Source organism: Oreochromis niloticus, linkage group LG22 (genome assembly GCF_001858045.2).
Source record: "Oreochromis niloticus isolate F11D_XX linkage group LG22, O_niloticus_UMD_NMBU, whole genome shotgun sequence".
Lineage (NCBI taxonomy): Eukaryota > Metazoa > Chordata > Actinopteri > Cichliformes > Cichlidae > Oreochromis > Oreochromis niloticus.
The window spans coordinates 13,112,533-13,132,967 of record NC_031985.2 but is presented as its reverse complement, the minus strand read 5'-3'; the positions used below and the strand labels follow the sequence as shown (position 1 = coordinate 13,132,967).

At 38.9% G+C, this 20,435-nt stretch overlaps 1 protein-coding gene across 3 annotated transcripts; it reads left to right on the top strand.

The window, feature by feature from the left end:
- Positions 1 to 406: 406 nt before the first annotated feature.
- On the top strand, positions 407 to 18,138 carry eya3 (EYA transcriptional coactivator and phosphatase 3). Of its 3 annotated transcripts, none has more exons than XM_003447243.5 (19): positions 407 to 563; positions 6,204 to 6,299; positions 7,448 to 7,497; positions 7,574 to 7,668; positions 7,754 to 7,834; positions 7,927 to 7,981; positions 8,939 to 9,048; positions 9,311 to 9,448; positions 9,628 to 9,713; positions 10,285 to 10,462; positions 11,265 to 11,434; positions 11,708 to 11,791; positions 11,894 to 11,983; positions 12,426 to 12,484; positions 12,577 to 12,737; positions 13,115 to 13,229; positions 13,509 to 13,630; positions 13,743 to 13,843; positions 14,485 to 18,138. In XM_003447243.5, the coding sequence occupies exons 2-19, from the start codon at positions 6,252 to 6,254 to the stop codon at positions 14,563 to 14,565; spliced, it is 1,824 nt and encodes a 607-aa protein (XP_003447291.1). In that variant the 5' UTR covers positions 407 to 563; positions 6,204 to 6,251; the 3' UTR covers positions 14,566 to 18,138. The 3 variants fall into 3 exon arrangements, with proteins under 3 accessions (XP_003447291.1, XP_005452844.1, XP_005452843.1); XM_005452786.4 differs by lacking the exon at positions 407 to 563 and adding an exon at positions 686 to 913; XM_005452787.4 differs by lacking the exon at positions 9,311 to 9,448.
- The last annotated feature ends 2,297 nt before the right edge of the window (positions 18,139 to 20,435 follow it).

Genomic DNA, 20,435 nt, shown 5'->3' with positions numbered 1-20,435 from the left:
GCCCCTATGACCCGGCCCTGGATAAGTGGAAGAAGATGGATGGATGGATGGATGGTCTACTGTTTTAAAAATCTTTCAACATTTAGATTGTCTTAAATTTTAAAATAATTGCTGATTATAACAGAATTATTGCTCATATACTGTTAATTTATTTATGTGCTACTATTGTGTCCAGTACTTTGAACGGCACAGTAAGGCTGAAAATGAACTTTAAATCTTAGACTGAGCTAGTTTAAATCAGTAAAGTCTGAACTTACTGTACCATTTTTTAACAATTTGTTTGATATAAACGAGCTTTCATGCGATAAAACAAACCCCGAGGTAAAACTGGACACATTCAAAGCATGCTCACCTGTTCAAATATCAGCTGTTTGCATTTTACTCTCACCTGTGTCTGTACGATGCTCTCGTCTCACTGTGAATCAGCCCTTCGCACATGCGCAGAACAGTCCGCAACGACCACTTCCTGCAAAATAGTGCTCCCTAACAACAGACAAAGCTTCATATGGTGGTTTCAACCAAAAGCGCTTAATTAAAAGCGTTCCTCCATCACTCCTTCAATGGTAAGACGTGTCTCGATGCTTTTGTTGTGTTTCGGGTGTTTGTTTTGCAATCAGCTTTGCAGCTGAATGCAGCAGAAGTGAGATGCTTTCACACGCTGCCATTTCAGTAACCACTCCAATGGCTGCTGGTCCCGACTAATCTCTGGAAGGGGAAACTTTATGCCCGGGGGAAAACAAGTACAGCTAGTGATTAATTCCCCAGTGTATAGGGTTGGGAAGACTGCAGTGCATGCAAATTGAGCAGCTGATGGCAAAATTCACCGTAATTAAGTTGCCACTAAAGAATAAGTGATAATCGACGTTGTCTGCTAACGTTGGGATGCTAGCGTTCCGGTGTAGTCTAAATGCTGGTGAGTTCGTGCTTTTCACTTGGGTCTGTTTGTTTCTTTTATTAGTTTGTGCCAGTCACTTTAAATTATTTAGTCACGTCTGACTTAGTATGTTTTGCGAATTAATGTTTCAATTGTACCCGGATAGAACTGACGAGTTACTGGTCTCCAGGAAGTAGACCGATGTCTGGCTTCACCTTCACAGTAAACTGTTCCCGGGTGCTAAATTCAGCTAACCTAACGGTAGTCTGTTAGCATTTGGAGATGTCATGGATGGGAACTTTTCGCATGACTAGATGTAATCTGTCGTTCCAGGATTACTGCTAGAATAACATACAGGAGAAACAACTCTGGTGGCATGTGCACTAGAGCAAACGCATTTAATAATCACAGTCCACACATGATTTGCAGCCTGCACACGCCAATCCGTACACCTATATCACATTTTTAAGGAGCGATACCCGTTATTAGTAATTATTAGTAAGGAGGGAGTTGTGAATTAGTAATAATAAATCCGTGTTAACCACATATTGCTTTAGTCATTTAAATGTATATATTAAAAATATGTAGTAAGGGTTTTAAAATTTGTAGTAATGGTTTTGTCATTCTGTTATTTGTCTCTGCATATGTGTGGTTTTTTTTTTAGTGCTTTATTACTTTTTTGTGTACTTTGTACACTTCCTTTACGTGTTTTTCTTATTCGTATTCATAGAATATTCATATTAAAATATGGCCTGGCCTTTTTAAATAAAACAAACCACAGCAATTGAAAGGACGCCATCAGAAGCCTGTTTTATGAAGCAGGATTTGGGCTTATCCAGGTAACTTCAGGGTTAACCATTAGTTTTTCTGTACTAGGAAGGCAGTTTACATCTTATATTGCCATGGTAACATGTGCTGCAAACCTAACTTGCTCTGTAGCATGCATGAAATCACCACCTACTGACCAGTCAGATCTCCTGAAAATTCCTGGAAGATCGCTTGTCTGCAGCTAGCAGAAGGCGTGTGAAGCTTTTCAATAGCAAATTTGTGGTTCAGTAGTAAATATTTTTTTAAATTTAATTTAATTTTTAACTTTCCTAGTACTGTCTAGCCTTGTATATTTTAATCATTTTATTATGTTATATTACTTCATACTATATTTATAGTATTGTACTTGGCACAGCCCTATTCTGAAGTGCAATTCACTAATTTTGGCGCACCCAGTGCCAAATTAAGTAAGTAAGTAAAATTTATTTATATAGCACATTTCACAGATAAAAATCACAAAGTGCTTCACAATAAGATCAGACATACAAGTTAAAATTAATTAAAAGCCCGTTTGTATAAAAATGTCTTCAGCTTCTTTTTAAAGGAGTCAGTAGAGTCTAGGCAGCGTAAAGACAACGGCAGGGAGTTCCACAGCCTAGGTGCCAGTGCCTGAAAAGCCCGATCCCCACGTGTTTTAAACCTAGTACGTGGGACCACCAGTAGCCTCTGACCTGAAGACCTAAGTGCTCGGGATGAAGCATGAGGTTTCAACAGGTCAGAGATATACTGGGGAGCTTCACCGTGCAGAGCTCTAAAAGTTACAACTAAAATTTTAAAATGAACCCTAAAATTTACTGGCAACCAATGAAGAGAAGCCAAAACTGGAGTAATGTATGACCTCTTGTTTGTACCAGTTAAAAGTCTTGCCGCTGCATTCTGTACAGACTGAAGGCGATCCAGAGCTGATTTGTTGAGACAAGTAAAAAGACTGTTACAATAATCCAAACGAGAAGAGATAAAAGCATGAATAATCATCTCAAGTTCTGCCTTTGACACCAGTAGTCTGAGTTTAGAAATGTTTCTTAAATGATAAAAACAGTTCCGGACCAGTTGTTTAGAGTGTTTCTCAAGAGACATTGAACTGTCAAATATAACACCTAAGTTTCTGAGACTCGACTGAAATGAAGGGTCTAAAAAACTGATATGCTGCTGAATTTCTGAGAGCATGTGATCAGGTGCAATAATCAAGGTTTCTGTTTTATCTGCATTTAACTGGAGGAAATTGTCATTTAACCATTGTTTGATTTCTGACAGACAATTATTTAACCCTGGAGAACCCATGGGGTCACATTTGACCCCATGGTTTCCATAGAAAACCAATGGGGTCGGCTCTGACCCCATGGGTTCTCCAGGGTTAAACAAGACAATTTGCTGCATTAAAATTAGCTGCATTATCAAAATGTTATTAAGAGTTTTGTTGGTGGGATTTCATTTTCTTATCCAAAAAATGTCTATTACGCATAGCTACGCAGTACATGGAATTCAGTGGTTTTGATACCAATGTTTACAGTTAGCCCAGTGTTTGATCCCTGTATGTTCTGTTTTACCTTTATTTATTACCATCATCATCCATCCATCCATCCATCCATTCGCTTCCGCTTATCCTTTCCAGGGTCGCGGGGGGCGCTGGAGCCTATCCCAGCTGTCATAGGGCGAGAGGCGGGGTACCATCATCATAATGTAATAAAATTATACTTTAAAAAGGTTTTTTAACTGTCAGCCAAAACATAATTGGACTCAGATAAAATGCTACCAGATAAGTATGTTGTTTGCTGACAGACTGATAGCGGTCAACAAGGCTCACTCATATATGTATTTAATGTAACTGCTTGTAACCCAGAACATTTTTGCCATTATACACAAGTTATGTTAAAAATGCTCAGATGACTTTTATCCTCACAGACAAATGGGCTGATGACTCTGTAAACATGAATAATACATTTCAATTACTTTTTTAAATCCATCAAACAATCAAATAATTATTTTGCTTTTCTCTGTCAAGTGGACGTAAAATAAGAAAGAAAGCTCTTTTTTGTTTTTTATTTTTCTTTAGTTTTTTAAATGTTTTGTTTTGTCTGACCAGCAAACAACAAACTCAAAGGTACTCAGTTTTTACTCTGTTATTTTAAAAATTAAATCAGATCTTCCCATTTAAAAAGCTGACTCCAGGTTTTACATATAAACAACTACAATTATTATTTTATTATTAATTAACCAACTAATGTTGCAGCTACATTATATAAGTATTTATATCTGTTGGTTTAAGTGGGTCCTATTTAGAGATGGACCGATCCGATATTACGTATTGGTATCGGTCCGATACTGACCTAAATTACTGGATCGGATATCGGCGAGAAATAAAAATGTAATCCGATCCATTAAATACCAAAAAACACCTCACAAAACTTGCTACACGGCGTAAGTCGGCTCATAACCGTAGCATGTCGGAGCAGTATGCCTCACCTGATAGAGCGGCTGTGTGTATTTGTAGCCTCCTACCAAACCAGCATTTCATCTCCGAGGAAGTTATCCCAGAGAGAAGTAAAGCAAGTGTGTAAGTTCATCTCTGAATGTTTGTAAAGTGTTCCCATGTTAAGCTTAACAACTGATATATGGAGCGACTGCCTCTTCCTGTTGCTACTTCAATCGTGAAACTGCTTAATGATCAGCTGATCGGCTTTTCTGTCGCGAGTCCGTCTCTCTTCTTTGTATTTGGCCCACTTTGCACCAGAAAGAGGAACCCAGCGGCTGAACAACAGCAGCACGTTTAAGCTTGATAAGCTGTTGTTAGAATTTATTTAATATTACTTTCTACACCAGGATCCTTTTCTACGTAGCTGATGGCTGGTAACTGTGCAGGGGCGGATCTAGCAAAGTTTAGCCAGGGGGGCCGATAGGGCATGAACAGGGAAAAGGGGGGCACAAAGACATACTTTTCTTTCTTATTCTCATTTAAAATGTCTAGCTTTTAATAAATAATTATCTAAATCTTACACCCAAAGTTTTAATCTGATGTAAAATGTATAGAAGTCCATTACTGTATGTAGTAACTGTTAAGTCTAATATACCCTAGTAAGCTATAGTACTTTTTCCTTTGGGAAGGTACCATCTGTGAATTCTGCGATTCTGTTGAAGAAAGATGTTGAATCTATTTAATTATTCTTGAAAAATAATTTATTTCTGTGCATTTTTTTTTCACCCTGCATCAAATTAAAGTTGATTACATCGATTAAGCATCATGAGGTGGAGGGTGGGGGGTGGTTCCCTATTTTTTTTTTGCTGGGAGTTGGCAACCCTATTAGTTAGGTTGCTTAATATTTCTGCGAAGTACTCTTTAAAATACCAGAATAGGGAGGATGGAGTAGGTTTAAGTTTATTAGATTGATCAGTGTTGCTGAACTATGAAATATTTTGGGTGCAGTGTATTTTTTACATACAGGTATAACAGAATAGCTTTAGTGTTGTTGTTTATTTAAACTTGAGTATGAACTTATACAAAATGCAGCAAGATATTAAAAAAACAGTTTTATTGATTAAAAAACACACTATATCGGATTCATATCGGTATCGGCAGATATCCAAATTTATGATATCGGTATCGGACATAAAAAAGTGGTACCGTGCCATCTCTAGTCCTATTAAGATGTAAACTTTTTGTTTTTTCAGAAGGCATTCATTAGACTGAAAACTCATATAATAAAGATGTTTGGTAATTCAAAGATCACAGAAATGAATAGATTAATAATTAATTTTCCTTGAGCTGTGGTATCCCCTTAATCTTCATACTCCACATTTACAGGTTAAATGAGAGACCTCCAAAATATTTTTTCTCGTTTTAATTCAGTTAACTTTAAAAATGTCACATTGGCATATTTTTTTTTTTTAATTCACTTATCTAAATCTCGCACAAGTCTGCATGTTCTTTAATGAACCACTTAATATCACACGTCTAAGAACAACACCTACCTGACACATTGATGTGGTGTTAATTTGCAGACTGACCTATTTTCTCTGATCACTTTCACACAATGTCAGTTGAGTAAATGCTCATCCCTCCAGCTGTGGGCAGAGGCCCGTTAAAGTGAGCAGTGGACAAAACGTGGTTAGATCTTATCCCCCCGGGGCATCTATTGATATGAGAGCGTGCACCTGAGCAACTAATGCTCCCAGAGGGTATGTTTTCGTTGAATGTAGGTTAGTTCGCATGTAAGGTGGCACGCATCCTTAATCCTGCAGTAAAAACAGAGTGGCGAGGACGTTGGTGAGCGTCAATGCCACACGTGCCTCACCTGCGAGTCTTGTGCTGGAGATTAGAGCAGGGTGCCCCACTTCTTTCATCGCCACTGCCTTCCCACTGATCGAACCGTGATAGGGGCAGGAGAGGGATTCACTTTATGGGACAAGGGGAGGGGGGAGTCACATATGGGGTACTATATAAGACTATGCTCCCGCCACTGACTCTGTGCCTGTTTGTTTTTGCTTCTGTGGTGGTGTGAAGCAGGGTCCCGCCAGGCTCTCCAGGTACAGAGAGTAGGCTGAGTGTGCAGACATGTCGGGCCGCTCCGCTGCAGAGATGGATGACTCGCAGGAGCTGCCGGTGAGTCTGCATGGAGTCATTTGCATAGTAACTTTACTGATTTCCTGTAACTGTTGTTTTTGTGTATGAAAACAAAGATGTGGCTTAAAGTTCATGCAAATATTTAAGATAGAATCTCATTTTCTGTTCACATTTTCTATCTTAGCCAACGCAAAGTTGGATTTTAGGAGACAGCTTCAGTCAGTCTTTATCTTTATTTTCTGTTTTTGTGTTCATCTCTATGAGAGATGCCAAAGAAAATGTCATTATACCCAAGCATACCCACCGTTTAACTGTTGTTGTTTTTTCTAAAGGTCTTAATCACTCAATTCAGTCAAGTTTTCTGATAAAATGATCAGAAAGTATATATACTTATGGTATGATATGATATGATATGATAATTAGATTATACAGACTTTTTTGCCTTATCTGTATATAGACCAATCATGATTACCTGCATGGTCACCACCAAAGGCCTGTTTTGATACAGGAAAACCTCTCACAGTGTATCATTTTTTGTGGCACATTAAAAGGCTTTTGCTCTCTGTCTAAAAAAATTGATGGTTAATTGAAACAATTGATGATATGCAGATTCTTCATCTGCTACCAGCACAATACGTCTATTAAAGTATTACAATTCTGTGTATACACAAGAATTATTTACAGCGGTGTACAGCTGTTTTCTCATGTCAGTGTGGTGAGCTGTTTTACTTTTTAGAGTTCTATATTCAACATTCAGTTTGAGTTTTATTAAAGTTATTTTACCTTTATTATATTTTACTTACATATTGGACTCCTGTATTTTTTTTTAAACTATAGATTTCTATTTAATTTAGCCCTTTCCCTCTAATCTCTCTAACTGAGCAGTTTTGATTTGTTAGTTTACCTTTATTTTATTGACTTATTCTACTTTATTTATGCTAATTTGTTATACATTATGTTTAATGTTATATATTGTTCGTTTTCAGTGCAGTAAAGAACTGTTCTATTACCCAGAAGGTTGTCATTTACTATTCTTGCTGATATCACAGTGGCTGATAAATGTCAACCCATGCACCTTTTTTTCTTAATTAAAACTACATAAATAAATAAAACTGACTGTATTCTGCTTTTTGTTTAAATTGTGTGAGCTGTCTGACTTGTGTATCTGCATTTTTGTGCATGTGCAGGCAAAGAAGGCCAAGATTGACGTAGATGGTGAACTGAAGAAAGAGTCGGGGTTGGTATCTGCTTATATGGGCTCACCTTTTTTAAATTACTGTTTAATTACAATAACATTTTTCCTGCTCTTTCAGTAATTTGGGGGATGATGGGAGCCCAGCTGCTGTTTTAGGTTCATCAGAGCAGGAGAACTCATATTCTGCCCTGTCCACAGCCCAAATTGATCCAGGTCAGTAGAATATGTTTAAAAATCAAAGGCTCATAATGTCCAAAGGTGTTGCTGTAGTTTATTGACATTTCATGTGTGGTCGCAGGTGAACAGGAGCAGTCCAGCGCAGAGAGGGGAGCTGCATCTCAACCATGTGGTGACTCAATTAACTCGTACGGTCATTCTGGTACGAACAGAAACAGACTCGGCTCGAATCAGTTCACAGTGATGTTACTCTTGTAAGTGCAATTGTAGCTAAAATAGTCTCTTTTTCTGCAGCCACCGATGCCACAGCCACAGCTGAATACACCCAACAGGTTTATCAGGGAAGCAAGTGAGTATGCTGCATGGAAGTGAGACATTAAACTTTATGAATCACTTTAGATTTATAGAGGGAAAATTGCAACATTCTCAATCACATATGCAATAAGTTTTCAAACAAAGCACACTAATCAGTTTCCACTCAGAGTTATTAATTTATCAGAAGATCACTGTGGTGGAAATGTATAGATCTGTTTGAGACAGTTATTATAGTTTTGTATTTTCTGATTAGGTTTTATTTTTATTTGGTTAAATTTAGAAAAATCAGTACAGGTATTACAAGAAAAACACAGAATTTTTGGAACGTGGTTGACTCGCAGTCTCACTGATACAAAGTCTCATCAGGGAAGTTTTGTTTTACTGAACTAAATTTTACTGAACTATTATCTTATTTTGGTAAAATTATTATTTATTGTTGTCAGTTTTCCAGGTTCACCAACTCCTAAAAGAGTAGTTTCAGTTATTTTAGTTAATTAAAATGTTTTTTTTTTAAAATCTAGTTTTATTTTTTAGTGTAGTTTTAGTTAACCACAGTGACCTTGGTGCACGATTTGTGGCATCCTGACTTTACCTGCAACCTTTGGACCTCGTTTTAATTTTGTTGAGATGTTCTGAAGAAGACTTTTATTGATGGCTGCAGTTTTCTCTGTTTGTACAGCAGCTTTTACTCTCACCACGTTGCAGGTTTGTCAGACCACCAGATTAGATTACTAATGTGCTTTTACGAATGTAACAGTGATAAAGTAGGTGTTTGTATGTAAATGTGGTGATGAAAAATCCAACTTCTTTGTGTGTTTTTTTTTCTTTTCTTTTTTTTCTTTCTTACATCAAGACAAAGCCTGTCTCTTTTGTTTTGTATAATGCACCTGCTGCAGGTGTACTCACTTTTGTTATAGGTAGTCATTCTCTCTCTCTCTCTCTCTCTCTCTCTCTCTCTCTCTCTCTCTCTCTCTCTCTCTCTCTCTTTCAGCCCAGCAGTAACGTCATACACCAGTCAGGTGGCGTTTCCTCCTCTGGCCCAGTCCACTGTGTACTCATCCTTCCCCCAGACAGGCCAGACCTACGGTCTCCCACCTTTTGGTTAGTGCCTGCTCTTTTCGGACGACCCTTTTTAAGGACAGTCTGCTCTCTAAAATCCAAGCATCACACTTCATGACTTTGCTTTTAAAGCCTCACTGTGCTTTGGCGCTGAACCAGTCTGCTTTTAAACCCTGCTTTTACACACAAACACAAATCTTGACGGGAGTACCCGGTTTACTAACTTTGCTGCATCTTCAGTGACCCACTTTCTCCCCTGCTGCCTCTTTCATCTTCAGCTTCCATTGCTCTCTTTCATCTTCAGGTGCTATGTGGCCAGGCATAAAAACAGAGACAGGGCTGCCTGATGCGCCCTCTGGTGGCCAGCCTGGGTTTCTCAGTTTCAGCTCCACATATACCTCAACCCAGCCAGGCCAGCTGCACTACTCATACCCCAGCCAAGGCAAGCTGCCATCTCACTCTGTCTCACTGTCTGCAAATACCTGAAGAACACAGTAAAGGAGAACCTGCAGTGGCACAGCTTTGATTTCCTCTCTTGCCATTATAACATCATGTAGAAGTATTTTTATTTTTATTTTTTAGTCTTTGCATCTGTTTTAATGCGAGTGTTTCTGTCTCCAGGCTCAAGCTTCACAACATCCAGTGTGTATTCCAACATCCCTTCAGCTACAGCTGCGACTACAACCGCCTCGGCGGTGGCCCATCAGGTGAGAATGAGTGATTCTCCAGTAAGATAAAGAATAAAATTGTCTTTGTGTGTGTTTTTAAGAGCAGTCGGTGCACTGTAGGAGTGGAAAATTGTCAATAAAATGACCAAAAATTGAAAGGAAAAAATTCCTTTCAAGCTGTGAATATATGCAAGCAAAGTGTTAATATGGCACAAATCTCAAGCAAGAAATGCAGAAGTCTTGCATGTGTGTGCTCAACATGTTTACTCTGTGCTGTGGTAGCAGACTAGAATGCTAGACGTAGTGATCTATAAAAGGATATTAAAAGCATTTCCAATGTGAGCAAAAGTTCAGCTCAAACTTACTTCAGTATTTTTGTCTTTGAGTGAGAGCAGAAATCCACAGGAAGTGGATGCTTTTGGGATCAAGTTTTGATCACAGAGGGTTCATCTTACTGTCTGACACTGAACCTGAGTTTGTGTTATGTTCAGTGATATTAGAACTTCTTGAAAAGATGAGATTGTTCCCGCGTATTGTTACTCAGCCCTGCGTGGAGTCCTTTCCCATCATTCTGCTGATCACGTTTGTTTGTTGTTTCACTTCTCTCCAGGATTTTAGCAGCTATAACTCTCTGGGGCAGAGTCAGTTCTCTCAGTACTACACTCTTCCTCCCAGCTACGTGCCTGCTGGGCTACCTAACAGTGATGACCACGGTGGCGGTGCAGGCGTCGCCGGATATTCAGCAGTGAAATCAGAGGAGGCCGCCTCAGCTGGACTGCCTCCTAGAGGTTTTTGGCTTTTCGTTATCTTTTGCCTTTTACCTTTTTTCTGCCTTTGGTTTCTTTACCTTAAATAACTGTCAGCACTTTGTTCTACAGCACATGTTAAATAGCTGTGTAACATAAACACACATTGCTGTACCTACATTTAAAGCAGGAAAAAGCACAGTAAGAATACTTAAACAAAAACTTCTCATGGCACTGTCTTTCTCTAAGTTAACTTTACATAAATAAAAACCTGAAAAATAACTAAATGAATACTGCACACACTGTTAAGGTACTTGTGTTATTGTGTAGAAATATTTAACAAACTAGTTGAACAGTTAGGATGAAGTATAGTGTACTTTAATTTATTTTAATTTATTTTTTGTCAGTTCTCCTGTGCGCTTGGCTACAATTTCATTTTCAAGATGCAATTTGTTCTACAGCAGAACTCTTCTGTTTTTTGTTTTTTGTCTGGAGCTCTTTTTAGATATCCACTGCAGCCCTGAATGGCTCCAGACATTTCAGAGATGCAGATGAGAAATTTAAGATCTAAAGTAGTTGGATCAGACATTAAACTGTCAGCTTTAGACCAGGTTACACTGAAGTGTGAAGAGAGCAGCTAATATTCTCTAATATTACTCAGTAAACAAGTGAAAAAGTCTGCAGCCAATTCTCCTTTTTAATCCCATTACGTGTTATGGAATTAAAAAAGAATTTAAGTGGAAAATCTAAATTACTAAAATAAGAATCTTCTTTTGGCTGCTCTGTTATTCAAAGGTTGTTGTTTATGCTGGCTGCCACGCTCATGTTCTTCGTCTCGTTTTAGATGCGTCCCCGCCAGAAAACTTGCCTGTTTGTGCGGCTCTTCCTACAGCTGTGGCAGTGCCCGCTGGAGCTCGAGATCAGGACGAGGTCGGCCGCAGGAACTCGGTGGGCAAAGCCAAAGGGAAGGGCAAGAAGTCTGATAACTCTCCACCTGCTGAGAGTGACCTGGAGGTAACCAGTTAATTTACTTATTAAGCTATAGTGGATATAATTAATAGCAGTAAGTTTGTTTTGACATTTGTAAAATCTTTACAACGATAGATATATTAATTAACCATTAAAGGAACTGAACTATTTCTGTGTCAAGTCCAAACCCAAGTTATGTTTATTGGGTTTTTTTCATGCTTTTTGAAATATAATTTGGAAAGTTAGAGGTGCAGGAAAAAGTTCACTGTAATATGGAGTGCAGTCCAACAGGTAATCTTGTTCTTTTGTTCTTTTCAGCGCATTTTTTTATGGGATCTGGATGAAACCATCATTATATTCCACTCTTTGCTCACCGGCTCTTACGCTCAGAAGTTTGGCAAGGTTGGTTTTTCCAAAGATTAAACCTTTGAGCTTACAATGGACAAAATTAGACCCATTGAATTGTGTAACATGCTTATTGTGGGTCTGTTTTCTTTTGTTCAGGACCCGGCAACTGTGTTGAACTTGGGCTTACAGATGGAGGAGCTGATCTTTGAGCTGGCAGACACCCATCTTTTCTTCAATGACCTTGAGGTACAGTGAAGTTTGTTTAGACTGAATATGAGAGACGAGCAGCTTTTGCTCCTTCACAGCAGCTGGTACAAACCAGAATTCCAGATTTTATTTAATTTTATCTTTTACAAACTCACTGAGCTGCATGTCTGATGGAAGAAGGCAGATAGACAAAAGGCTGACTGTCAAAAACTGGTTGAACTGCATTAAACAAACAAATGCAGCGCTGTTTCCTGACATGAGCACTTCTAAACTTACAACCAATCAAAAGGCATCTTATTATACATGTGAATAATAATCAGGTAACTGGTGAGTGTTTTTTCTGGTTCCACCTCCTTGAGTTTTAACAGGTTGAAGGTGTTCAAAAGCCCCACAATTACTTGTCATACATGTTTTAGTTTCATATTTAAATAGTTCCTAACAAAACGAGGAAAAGAATCGCTCTACTTGTGTTTTCTTCAAGGAGTGTGATCAAGTCCATGTTGAGGATGTGGCCTCTGATGACAATGGACAGGACCTGAGGTGTGTTACACGCTGCCCCGCTAACTAACCCAGCCACTACAAAATGCTTTGTGTCGTTCTGAATGATCACAGGTGCTTTTTCTTTGCTTCAGCAACTACAACTTCATGGCGGATGGATTTAATGGCCCCAGCGGTGGAGCTGCATCAGGAACCACCACAGGAGTTCAGGGAGGGGTGGAGTGGATGCGTAAACTGGCCTTTCGCTACCGCCGGCTAAAAGAGATCTACAATAGTTACAAAGGAAATGTCGGGGGTGAGTTTGCAAAGCAGCATCTTCTGAAGGTTTAAGTGAAAGAAGCTCAGACAAAGGAAAAACCATTCTCACATTAAAACACCAGACTTTTCTTCCCAGCTCCCAGAAACCAGCAGAGACTGGAACTTAAGCTCTTTGTTTTCCTGCTCTTGTTAAACAAATTAATGTTTCAGTGCAGCAGCCAAAAATAAACAGCAAACTGTTAAAGAGCTGAGCTGCACTCAGACTTTGGAGTTTGAGCCACAGTAGGTGGATCATTGTAAACACTTTATAAAAGGAGTGCATTTCTGTGTTGCTCCTAATGGAGTTTAGACCTTGCGGTGAAGAGGCTCAAAGGCTAAGCATAGACGTCTGCTTTGTTTCTTTTGGTCTTCCAGGCCTGTTGAATCCCATGAAGAGGGAGCTGCTGTTGAGGCTTCAGTCCGAGATCGAGAATGTTACAGACTCCTGGCTCAGCACTGCGCTCAAGTCTCTGCTGCTCATCCAGTCCAGGTTTGAGCACCTCAGGTTATCGTTTTAGCTCGTAGGTAGTATGTCGTAGATTAGTTACTCCTTGTTAAAATATTTTGTTTGCATATTTGAGATTCACCCTTAACCCTGAGTTATTGTAGGGTCTTTATCTTACAATGTAAAGCGCCTTGAGGCAGCTGTTGCTGTGATTTGGCGCTGTATAAATCAAATCAAATACAATTGAATTGAATGATAATGTTATAAATCTGTGTGTGTGTGTGTGTGTGTGTGTGTGTGTGTGTGTGTGACACCCACCAACAGGGGGAAGTGTATGAATGTGTTAGTCACCACGACTCAGCTGGTTCCAGCTTTGGCCAAAGTGCTGCTCTACGGCCTGGGAGACGTCTTCCCCATCGAAAACATCTACAGTGCCACAAAAATAGGTACGTATGAAACCTGATTACTCTGTTTGGAAAAAAAAGAAAAAGAAAAGATCTATTTATATCTTTATGTGATTCTTTATTTTCCTTTTCCCTGTGGTTTCCTGTCATGTAGGGAAAGAGAGCTGCTTTGAGAGGATCGTCTCTCGCTTTGGGAAAAAAGTGACTTATGTGGTGATAGGTGACGGCCGAGATGAGGAATTTGCAGCAAAACAGGTAAAACTCAATTTTTGCCTTATTTTTCCTTAAGCTATTTCATTTCAAATTGGATGATCTGCAGCATTTTATGATTTTGACCCATTTTAATGGGAAAATTCTTAGATTGTGTTTTTGTGTGGAAAGGCAGAATTTCAGATTTTTAGGAAAAAAGATGCAGGTACACGGTCCACATGGTTTTTGTTATCATTTTTCTTCCTGATCATGAGACCATGTACCAGGAAAAAGAAACAAGGCAGGGTTTACTAGGAGAACCTGATCCTGGACGACATTGACTTAAACTGTTATTTACAGTGTGGCATGAAAGAAGATGGTTTATAACCAATAAACAAAAAAGATACATGAGCCATTTTTCCATCTGCTGAAGTTACTGTTTAGACTGACTTGAATCTCCAGAGCAGGTTCATCCTAGATCCTCTCTGAGAAATACGGAGTCCCTCTGATGACATGGTCCAAAAAATAAATAAATTATGGCCACAAAACACTTTTTCTACAATAAAACTAAATAAAATTGCCGTATGTAGACGGGAGACCCACAAACATAAAGTCTCATGTGAACAAAACACTTTGTCAGACTCTGCTCTTTACAATTACACACTCTGCTTTCTTGTGCCTAATTTTTTGTCTCCCTCCCTCTGCAGCACAACATGCCTTTCTGGCGGATCTCCAGTCATGGCGACCTCGTGTCCCTTCACCAAGCGCTGGAACTGGACTTCTTGTAACGAGGATGCTGTTGAATGTTGTTCACTCAAAGGGAAAATGTTGTCGTCGTACTGGTGACTTGTGGAGTGAAACTGTGTGTGTGAAAAATTCTCCACAAGCCCAACAATCCACACTCACCTGTTAGAAATCTGCTCTCGCTGTCCGACGACTTGCATCTCGCTGTGTGTTGGTGAACGTTTTGAGGCGGACTTTGGGTCGGAGCCGCCTGCGAGAAACAAACTGGACGCGTCAGTCATCAGAAGTAAGGTTCCTCTTGCCCAGCACCCCCTCCTCTACGGCAGCTAAGCTCACTGCGGCTGAAACTGGCACTGATTTGGACACGGAAGGGATGACTTCTATTATCCAGCTTCTTCACGGTTTTTGGCTTTTGTTTTCACATAAGCATCCAAATGTCCTGCAGCGAACATCACCCCTCAACTTTCACTGAGTTTAAACGGCTAAAGAGACGTTGTTGTTTGTTGGTGGCTTTGTCTGTGGAGGTTGTTATAGCTTTTTATTTTGAAAAATCTCTTTCTGGGGTGACTTGAAAGCATAATTTTGCCTTTATTTTTTTTCATCATGTTCCTGACAGTCATCAGGTACCAATTAATCCCACTTTTATGTATTGCCTCTCATGTAGCCAGAGCGTTATTAAACAAAAGGTACTCAGTGATGGAGGGCGGCAGGGGCCATTAATCTCTGACTATCATGACAAGACCAAACCACACCATCAGTCAGCACCATCAGTTCTGACCTCTCCACTGTGTGTGATCCGTGGTCACTGAGCGTGTGCTAAGAATAAGAGATGCAAACTGCAGGAAGTGGTAATAAGTGTGGGAAAAAATGCACAGAGCATCATCAGTTTCATGGATGACTGGGCAGAAGGATCACAATTTTATTATTATTTTTCCCCCATTGTTTGGTTTTCAGACTCGTGGCTTCATTTGATGTTTTATAAGGCAAGAAAACAAATATGTGACTTAACAGAATACTGAAAAAATAAGTAATAAAAGTTTAATAAATGATAAATAATAAATATTATAATAGCCTCCAGTTACATTCCAGGGCTGGACTACATACGTAGAACTACATCCTAGTGAGACTTAAATATCTGACGTTGGTGTAGTTATCCTTTTTCCTCTTGTGGCTGTAAAGAGCTTCTTTAACTGAAGCGTGTTCACTAAGCGAAAGCTGAAGTTTTGTCATATAAGGACTTAAAAACATTTTTTCCACCCTATGCCAATGATAATCAACATTGTTTGTGTCCTTTGGGCTCCTCAGAGCGCAGTCCCAAGTGTCCTTGAATTCCCAGAAGAGAGGTGGCGTGACAAATCTGTAACCAGAACGAAACCGTGATTCAAACGTCCGCACTATCATATTCATTTCACTGTGATGTGGATCTGTTGATGCCTGGTTAAAGTGTGCTGGTTTGGTCTTTCCAAAATCGTTCCAGTACAAGTGAACACCCGATTAATGGGAGTTTATTTTTTGTTCATAAGCTAATCACAAAGTAGAAATCTTTTTTTCACTTTCCTTCTATTTAAAGAAAAACTGAGCCTATCTGTGGTTTTAGAGAAATGTTACACACCCGAAGATCATGTAGCATTTTTATTTCTTCGATGACCCAAGTAACCAAGTCACAGCCTGATCCACGTTTTCAGAGTGTTTGAGTAGGAAAATATGAGCATCCATGGCTGGATTACTGAGACGACCCAGCAGGGACACATGAGACTAAACCAGACGCTTTCATACATGTGCCGTAGCCCTGAAATGTTTTAGGCGGTACCTTGTCTGATTCGGTCCATTGGGGTCAATAACCTGCGCCTCTCTAAAACAAATACACGAGAACGGAGAAGCTTTGTTTGCTCTGCTTTCTGCACACAAACTTAAACCGAACATATTCCCACAAATGAGAACGCGTCTGAAGCAGATTACTTCCTGGTGTGCAGGGAGGACATAGTCCAGGGTTCATGTGTAAACTTGATGGCTGAGTTTCTCACACATGGATTAATCAAAGTCCCCGATCATGAAACTTTGTTCTTCAGTGATCATCAGTTATTCTTATAATCTGGGAAACTTGCTGACTTTCAGATGAAAGCATAAAATATTCTGGAGTGTTGTTTTTCTTTCATCGTCGTTGTTGTTTGTTGATTTTCTTTCTTTCTGTTTATTTTATTTTCTTTCATAAAAGTATTTTTTCATTGTTTTTCAAAGTACCAGAAAACTTGCAGCTGAATATTTTTGGCTTTTTGAGGCTCTGTTGGTCTTATTCGAGTCGTAGATATGATGTGCATCAAATTACTAATTAGGAAGATGATTAATAATTGGATGCAGTCATAATTTTGTCTGTGAATGTCAGAAAGTGCTACAGAAGGCAGTCTAAGACCCAAATATGATTATAATAAAGGGGGAAAAAAGAAGTAAACGAGAAATGGTTTTACACACCTCCTCAGTTACTTTGAGTTATCGTCACTCAGCCTCACAACAACCCAAAGTCTTTCTAAATCATATAGGAGGGAAACAAAAATAAAGGATGACAGTGCAATAAACTTCTACTTTGCTCATTAACTGTATATCGAGGGGTTTGTTTGTTATGTAGACGGCGAGGAGCGCAGAGGGATGGACCTTCCCCGGTCTGAGTGAGATTAAGACTGAACAATAACTGAGCCTGAAGAAGATTTTCACACACATGCAGCTTGACCGTTAAGAATGTGTATTTGTGTGTCGTTTTGTTTGTGTCCCGTGTGCATATTTATATTGTGCCTTTAACCATCATCTGTCTGCTTAATCTCAAAGGGAAATCTCTTTTTATGTTTGATACATGTATCTCTGCATTGTTATTCTCCAAAGTGTTATTTTACTTTATTTTTATCTCAATACTTTTTAAGTACTGTCGAGATTTTCTTTTGTTACTGAGTTCGACTTTTTTGACTTGATTGTTCTGTCTGCACTGCAACTGAAAGGTCTCGTAGAAAACTCCACATGCACTGCGGCTCAGTGTTTAAAGAAATTTAAAGTTCGGCGTTCAGATGTTTTTTCTTTTGCTGTGAAACATTTAGCATCGCTTAGACAATCACAATCCCCGATGTTTGGTGTTTTTATTTTTTATGGCTGGTCAGAAGGTGAAAGCAGCTGTAACAAAGCGTGCTCGTTCTGTCGTTCAGTTACTACCTTAGTGAATCCAAGGGAGAACGAGCAGTCCTCAAACAGAAAACTGAGACCTTTGCGTCTGTTCAGCTTATTGAATGTTTATTTCTTTACTTTGTCTGCATGTCACGCCTGTTTTGAAGTATATTATCATGGCCGTACATAATGACCATGAAATGTTTAAGGGACTATAATCTTAGATTTTCTTTTTTTCATGCCAAATATTGCTGTTATTCAAAAGCTGTTTATTTTATATGTATTTCATCTCATTTTCAGACATGTGAGGCTGTTTGCGGTCACATAGAGAGCCTGAAAACTCAACACTATCATAATAATCAATGCTAATTATTTAATGACAGTAATCACTATTTCCTCCCAACAGCCCTGTAAGGTTTTCCTGTGTAAGACAATATAATGTAAATACATTTTAAAGGTTTCAGACTCAAGTCTGTGCGTGTGTGTTTTTTTATTTATTTAAATGAGGGAAAATTAAAAGGAAATGTATTTGCAAATATAGACCAGTAGACCGTAGATTATACAAGTAGTAATAACATTTAGATTAAATATAACCCAAAAGTTAGATTCCAGTGTAGCCAGCTTTCCATTGAGAACAGGAAGCAGATTTTTTGTTTTCTCTATTACAAGATTAATCCAGATGTACCAGCCATTGCTCACTTGGGTCCACACAAGCCAAAGAGATGCTTTACTGACGTTTAAAATAAATACTACTAATACAGTTTGGCCAATAATATGAGAAAAAGACAATTTTTGTAGTTTTGCTTCTTTACACCAACACGGTGACTTGATTCCAACAAAGAACAAACATTAAATTAAAGGAATTACAGCTTCCTTCAGTTAGGAAGATGTAGAGGCTGCGAAATGCTCCTGAGGAAAATTATATCTGGAATATGTTGCCACAGACTTCAACTAAGCAAAATAAAAGCAAATAAAATAAAGCTTAAGTGTAGCATGAATGTGAAACAGTCTTTTAAACATTTACTTGAATCAGCGTGTTATTCACATTCAATCAAGGTCTAAACTAATGTTTTAATACTGATGACCTGATAATTGGTTGAGAAAAAAGAGGATGCGTCTATCGTGGATGCTAATGTGGTGGAGTACAAATACCCGGGCATCCACACTGCCAACAGGAAGAACTGGAAGACCACCGCAGAGTATGCAATAATAATAGTAATGATAATAATAATGTAAAAATAAATAGATTTGTAGAACAGTTTTTAAACCACATAGTTGCAAAGAGTTTCACAGTTTGGATGAAACACACTGATGTGTGCTCATGCCCCAACACGCAAAATACAGTGTTATATATACACTTCCATAAAGTCCTTTATCTCATCATTAGATTAGGTGCTTTAGTGCAGCTGCTACGGGGCAGTTATGTCTTCTGATGCATGACTATGGAGGTAGTAAGTCTGCGCACATTAAAATCATCATCATCAACACACTGAACTTTTTTTTGTTTCTAATAGACTTTTATGCAGACTGGTGCTGTGCTACAAGTGAAGTGATCTAAATTATTTCTGAAACAACTTAGTTGTTTTTTAGCACCTTAAAATTAGAGAACGCATTTTTTGTAGGGCATGCTCAGAAATGTTCTTTAAAATTCTATATGGTTTACATACTTATTGTATATATATCACAGAATCTCTGAAAAATCTTTCAATGACAATAAAACCTCGGATTTATTGTGTTTTAATGTAATAACAAGGAAATAAAATACAGTGTAAATAAATCAAAGGTTGTACAAAGATTACAGTCAGTAATCCAAATTCTAATGACTTTTAAAATATTCTAATTAAAATAATCATACTATAAATATTTCATGCAAAACTTATTGCTTAATAACATGCATCATTCTCTGCATTTACAAGTGCATCTATTTAACCCATTATTAGACAGTTTGCTGGGAGTAAGGGCGCCCTCCGTTTGCGAGGTGCGCCTGCTGCTTGCGGCACAGGGAGGAGAGGGCGGGGCGGCGGGGGATTCTCCAGCTGGCTGGAGCAGCATCTAATAACCAACTCCCAAAATAAAACAAAATAAAATCAAACCAACAAACACGAAAACACCAGACATTATGATACAGACTTATAATTTGCACCGATGTTTTTTCGAAATTCTATAAAGTTAGCACGAGAGCCCTCGGTGCGCCTGCTTGCTGCTGAAGTCAAAGTGTCATGGCCCTGTGCCTCCCCGGCTAGCCCAGTCTGGCTACAAGTGTTTTTTTGCCTCTTTTGTCCCTCCTCTCTTCCCTCTCGCGCTCAGCGCACCACCGGGGCGGAGTTCTCTGTGAGCTCCTGCCCCTGGCTCCCGCAAATCTCTTGTGATCAGTGTTGCCAACTTAGCGACTTTGTCGCTATATTTAGCGAGTTTTCAGACCCCCTAAAAAAAGACGTGAAAGCGCGTATCGCTTTTACTCTCAACAAGCAGCGGGTGCTGTAACGCAGTCAGTTCTTCTTTTAATCTTTTACTCTTATGCTGTTTTGTGGATCACAAGGTTTAAAACTACTTATAAACACACACAAACACAAAGTAACTCCACCAGAGTGCCTATTTCGGGTCACTTTTGCCGGTCCAAGCCCGGGTAAAGGAGCAGGGTTGGAATTGTGACATTAAAAAAAACAATAATTGCTAAAAGAAATTTAATTTGTAGTTCTAAATAAACTCTAAATGCATTTAGGACGTTTTTTACTCACTTTATGTCTCTTCCACGATGTTATTTCTC

What these genes read in the sequence shown, in the direction of transcription:
- eya3 (XM_003447243.5), top strand. Translation starts at nt 6,252, where the DNA reads ATGTCGGGCCGCTCCGCTGCAGAGATGGATGACTCGCAGGAGCTGCCG. An exon ending in TTACAAAGGAAATGTCGGGG is followed by an intron (nt 12,738 to 13,114) that starts GTGAGTTTGCAA and finishes TTGGTCTTCCAG; the next exon opens with GCCTGTTGAATCCCATGAAG. An exon ending in CTGCTGCTCATCCAGTCCAG is followed by an intron (nt 13,230 to 13,508) that starts GTTTGAGCACCT and finishes ACCCACCAACAG; the next exon opens with GGGGAAGTGTATGAATGTGT.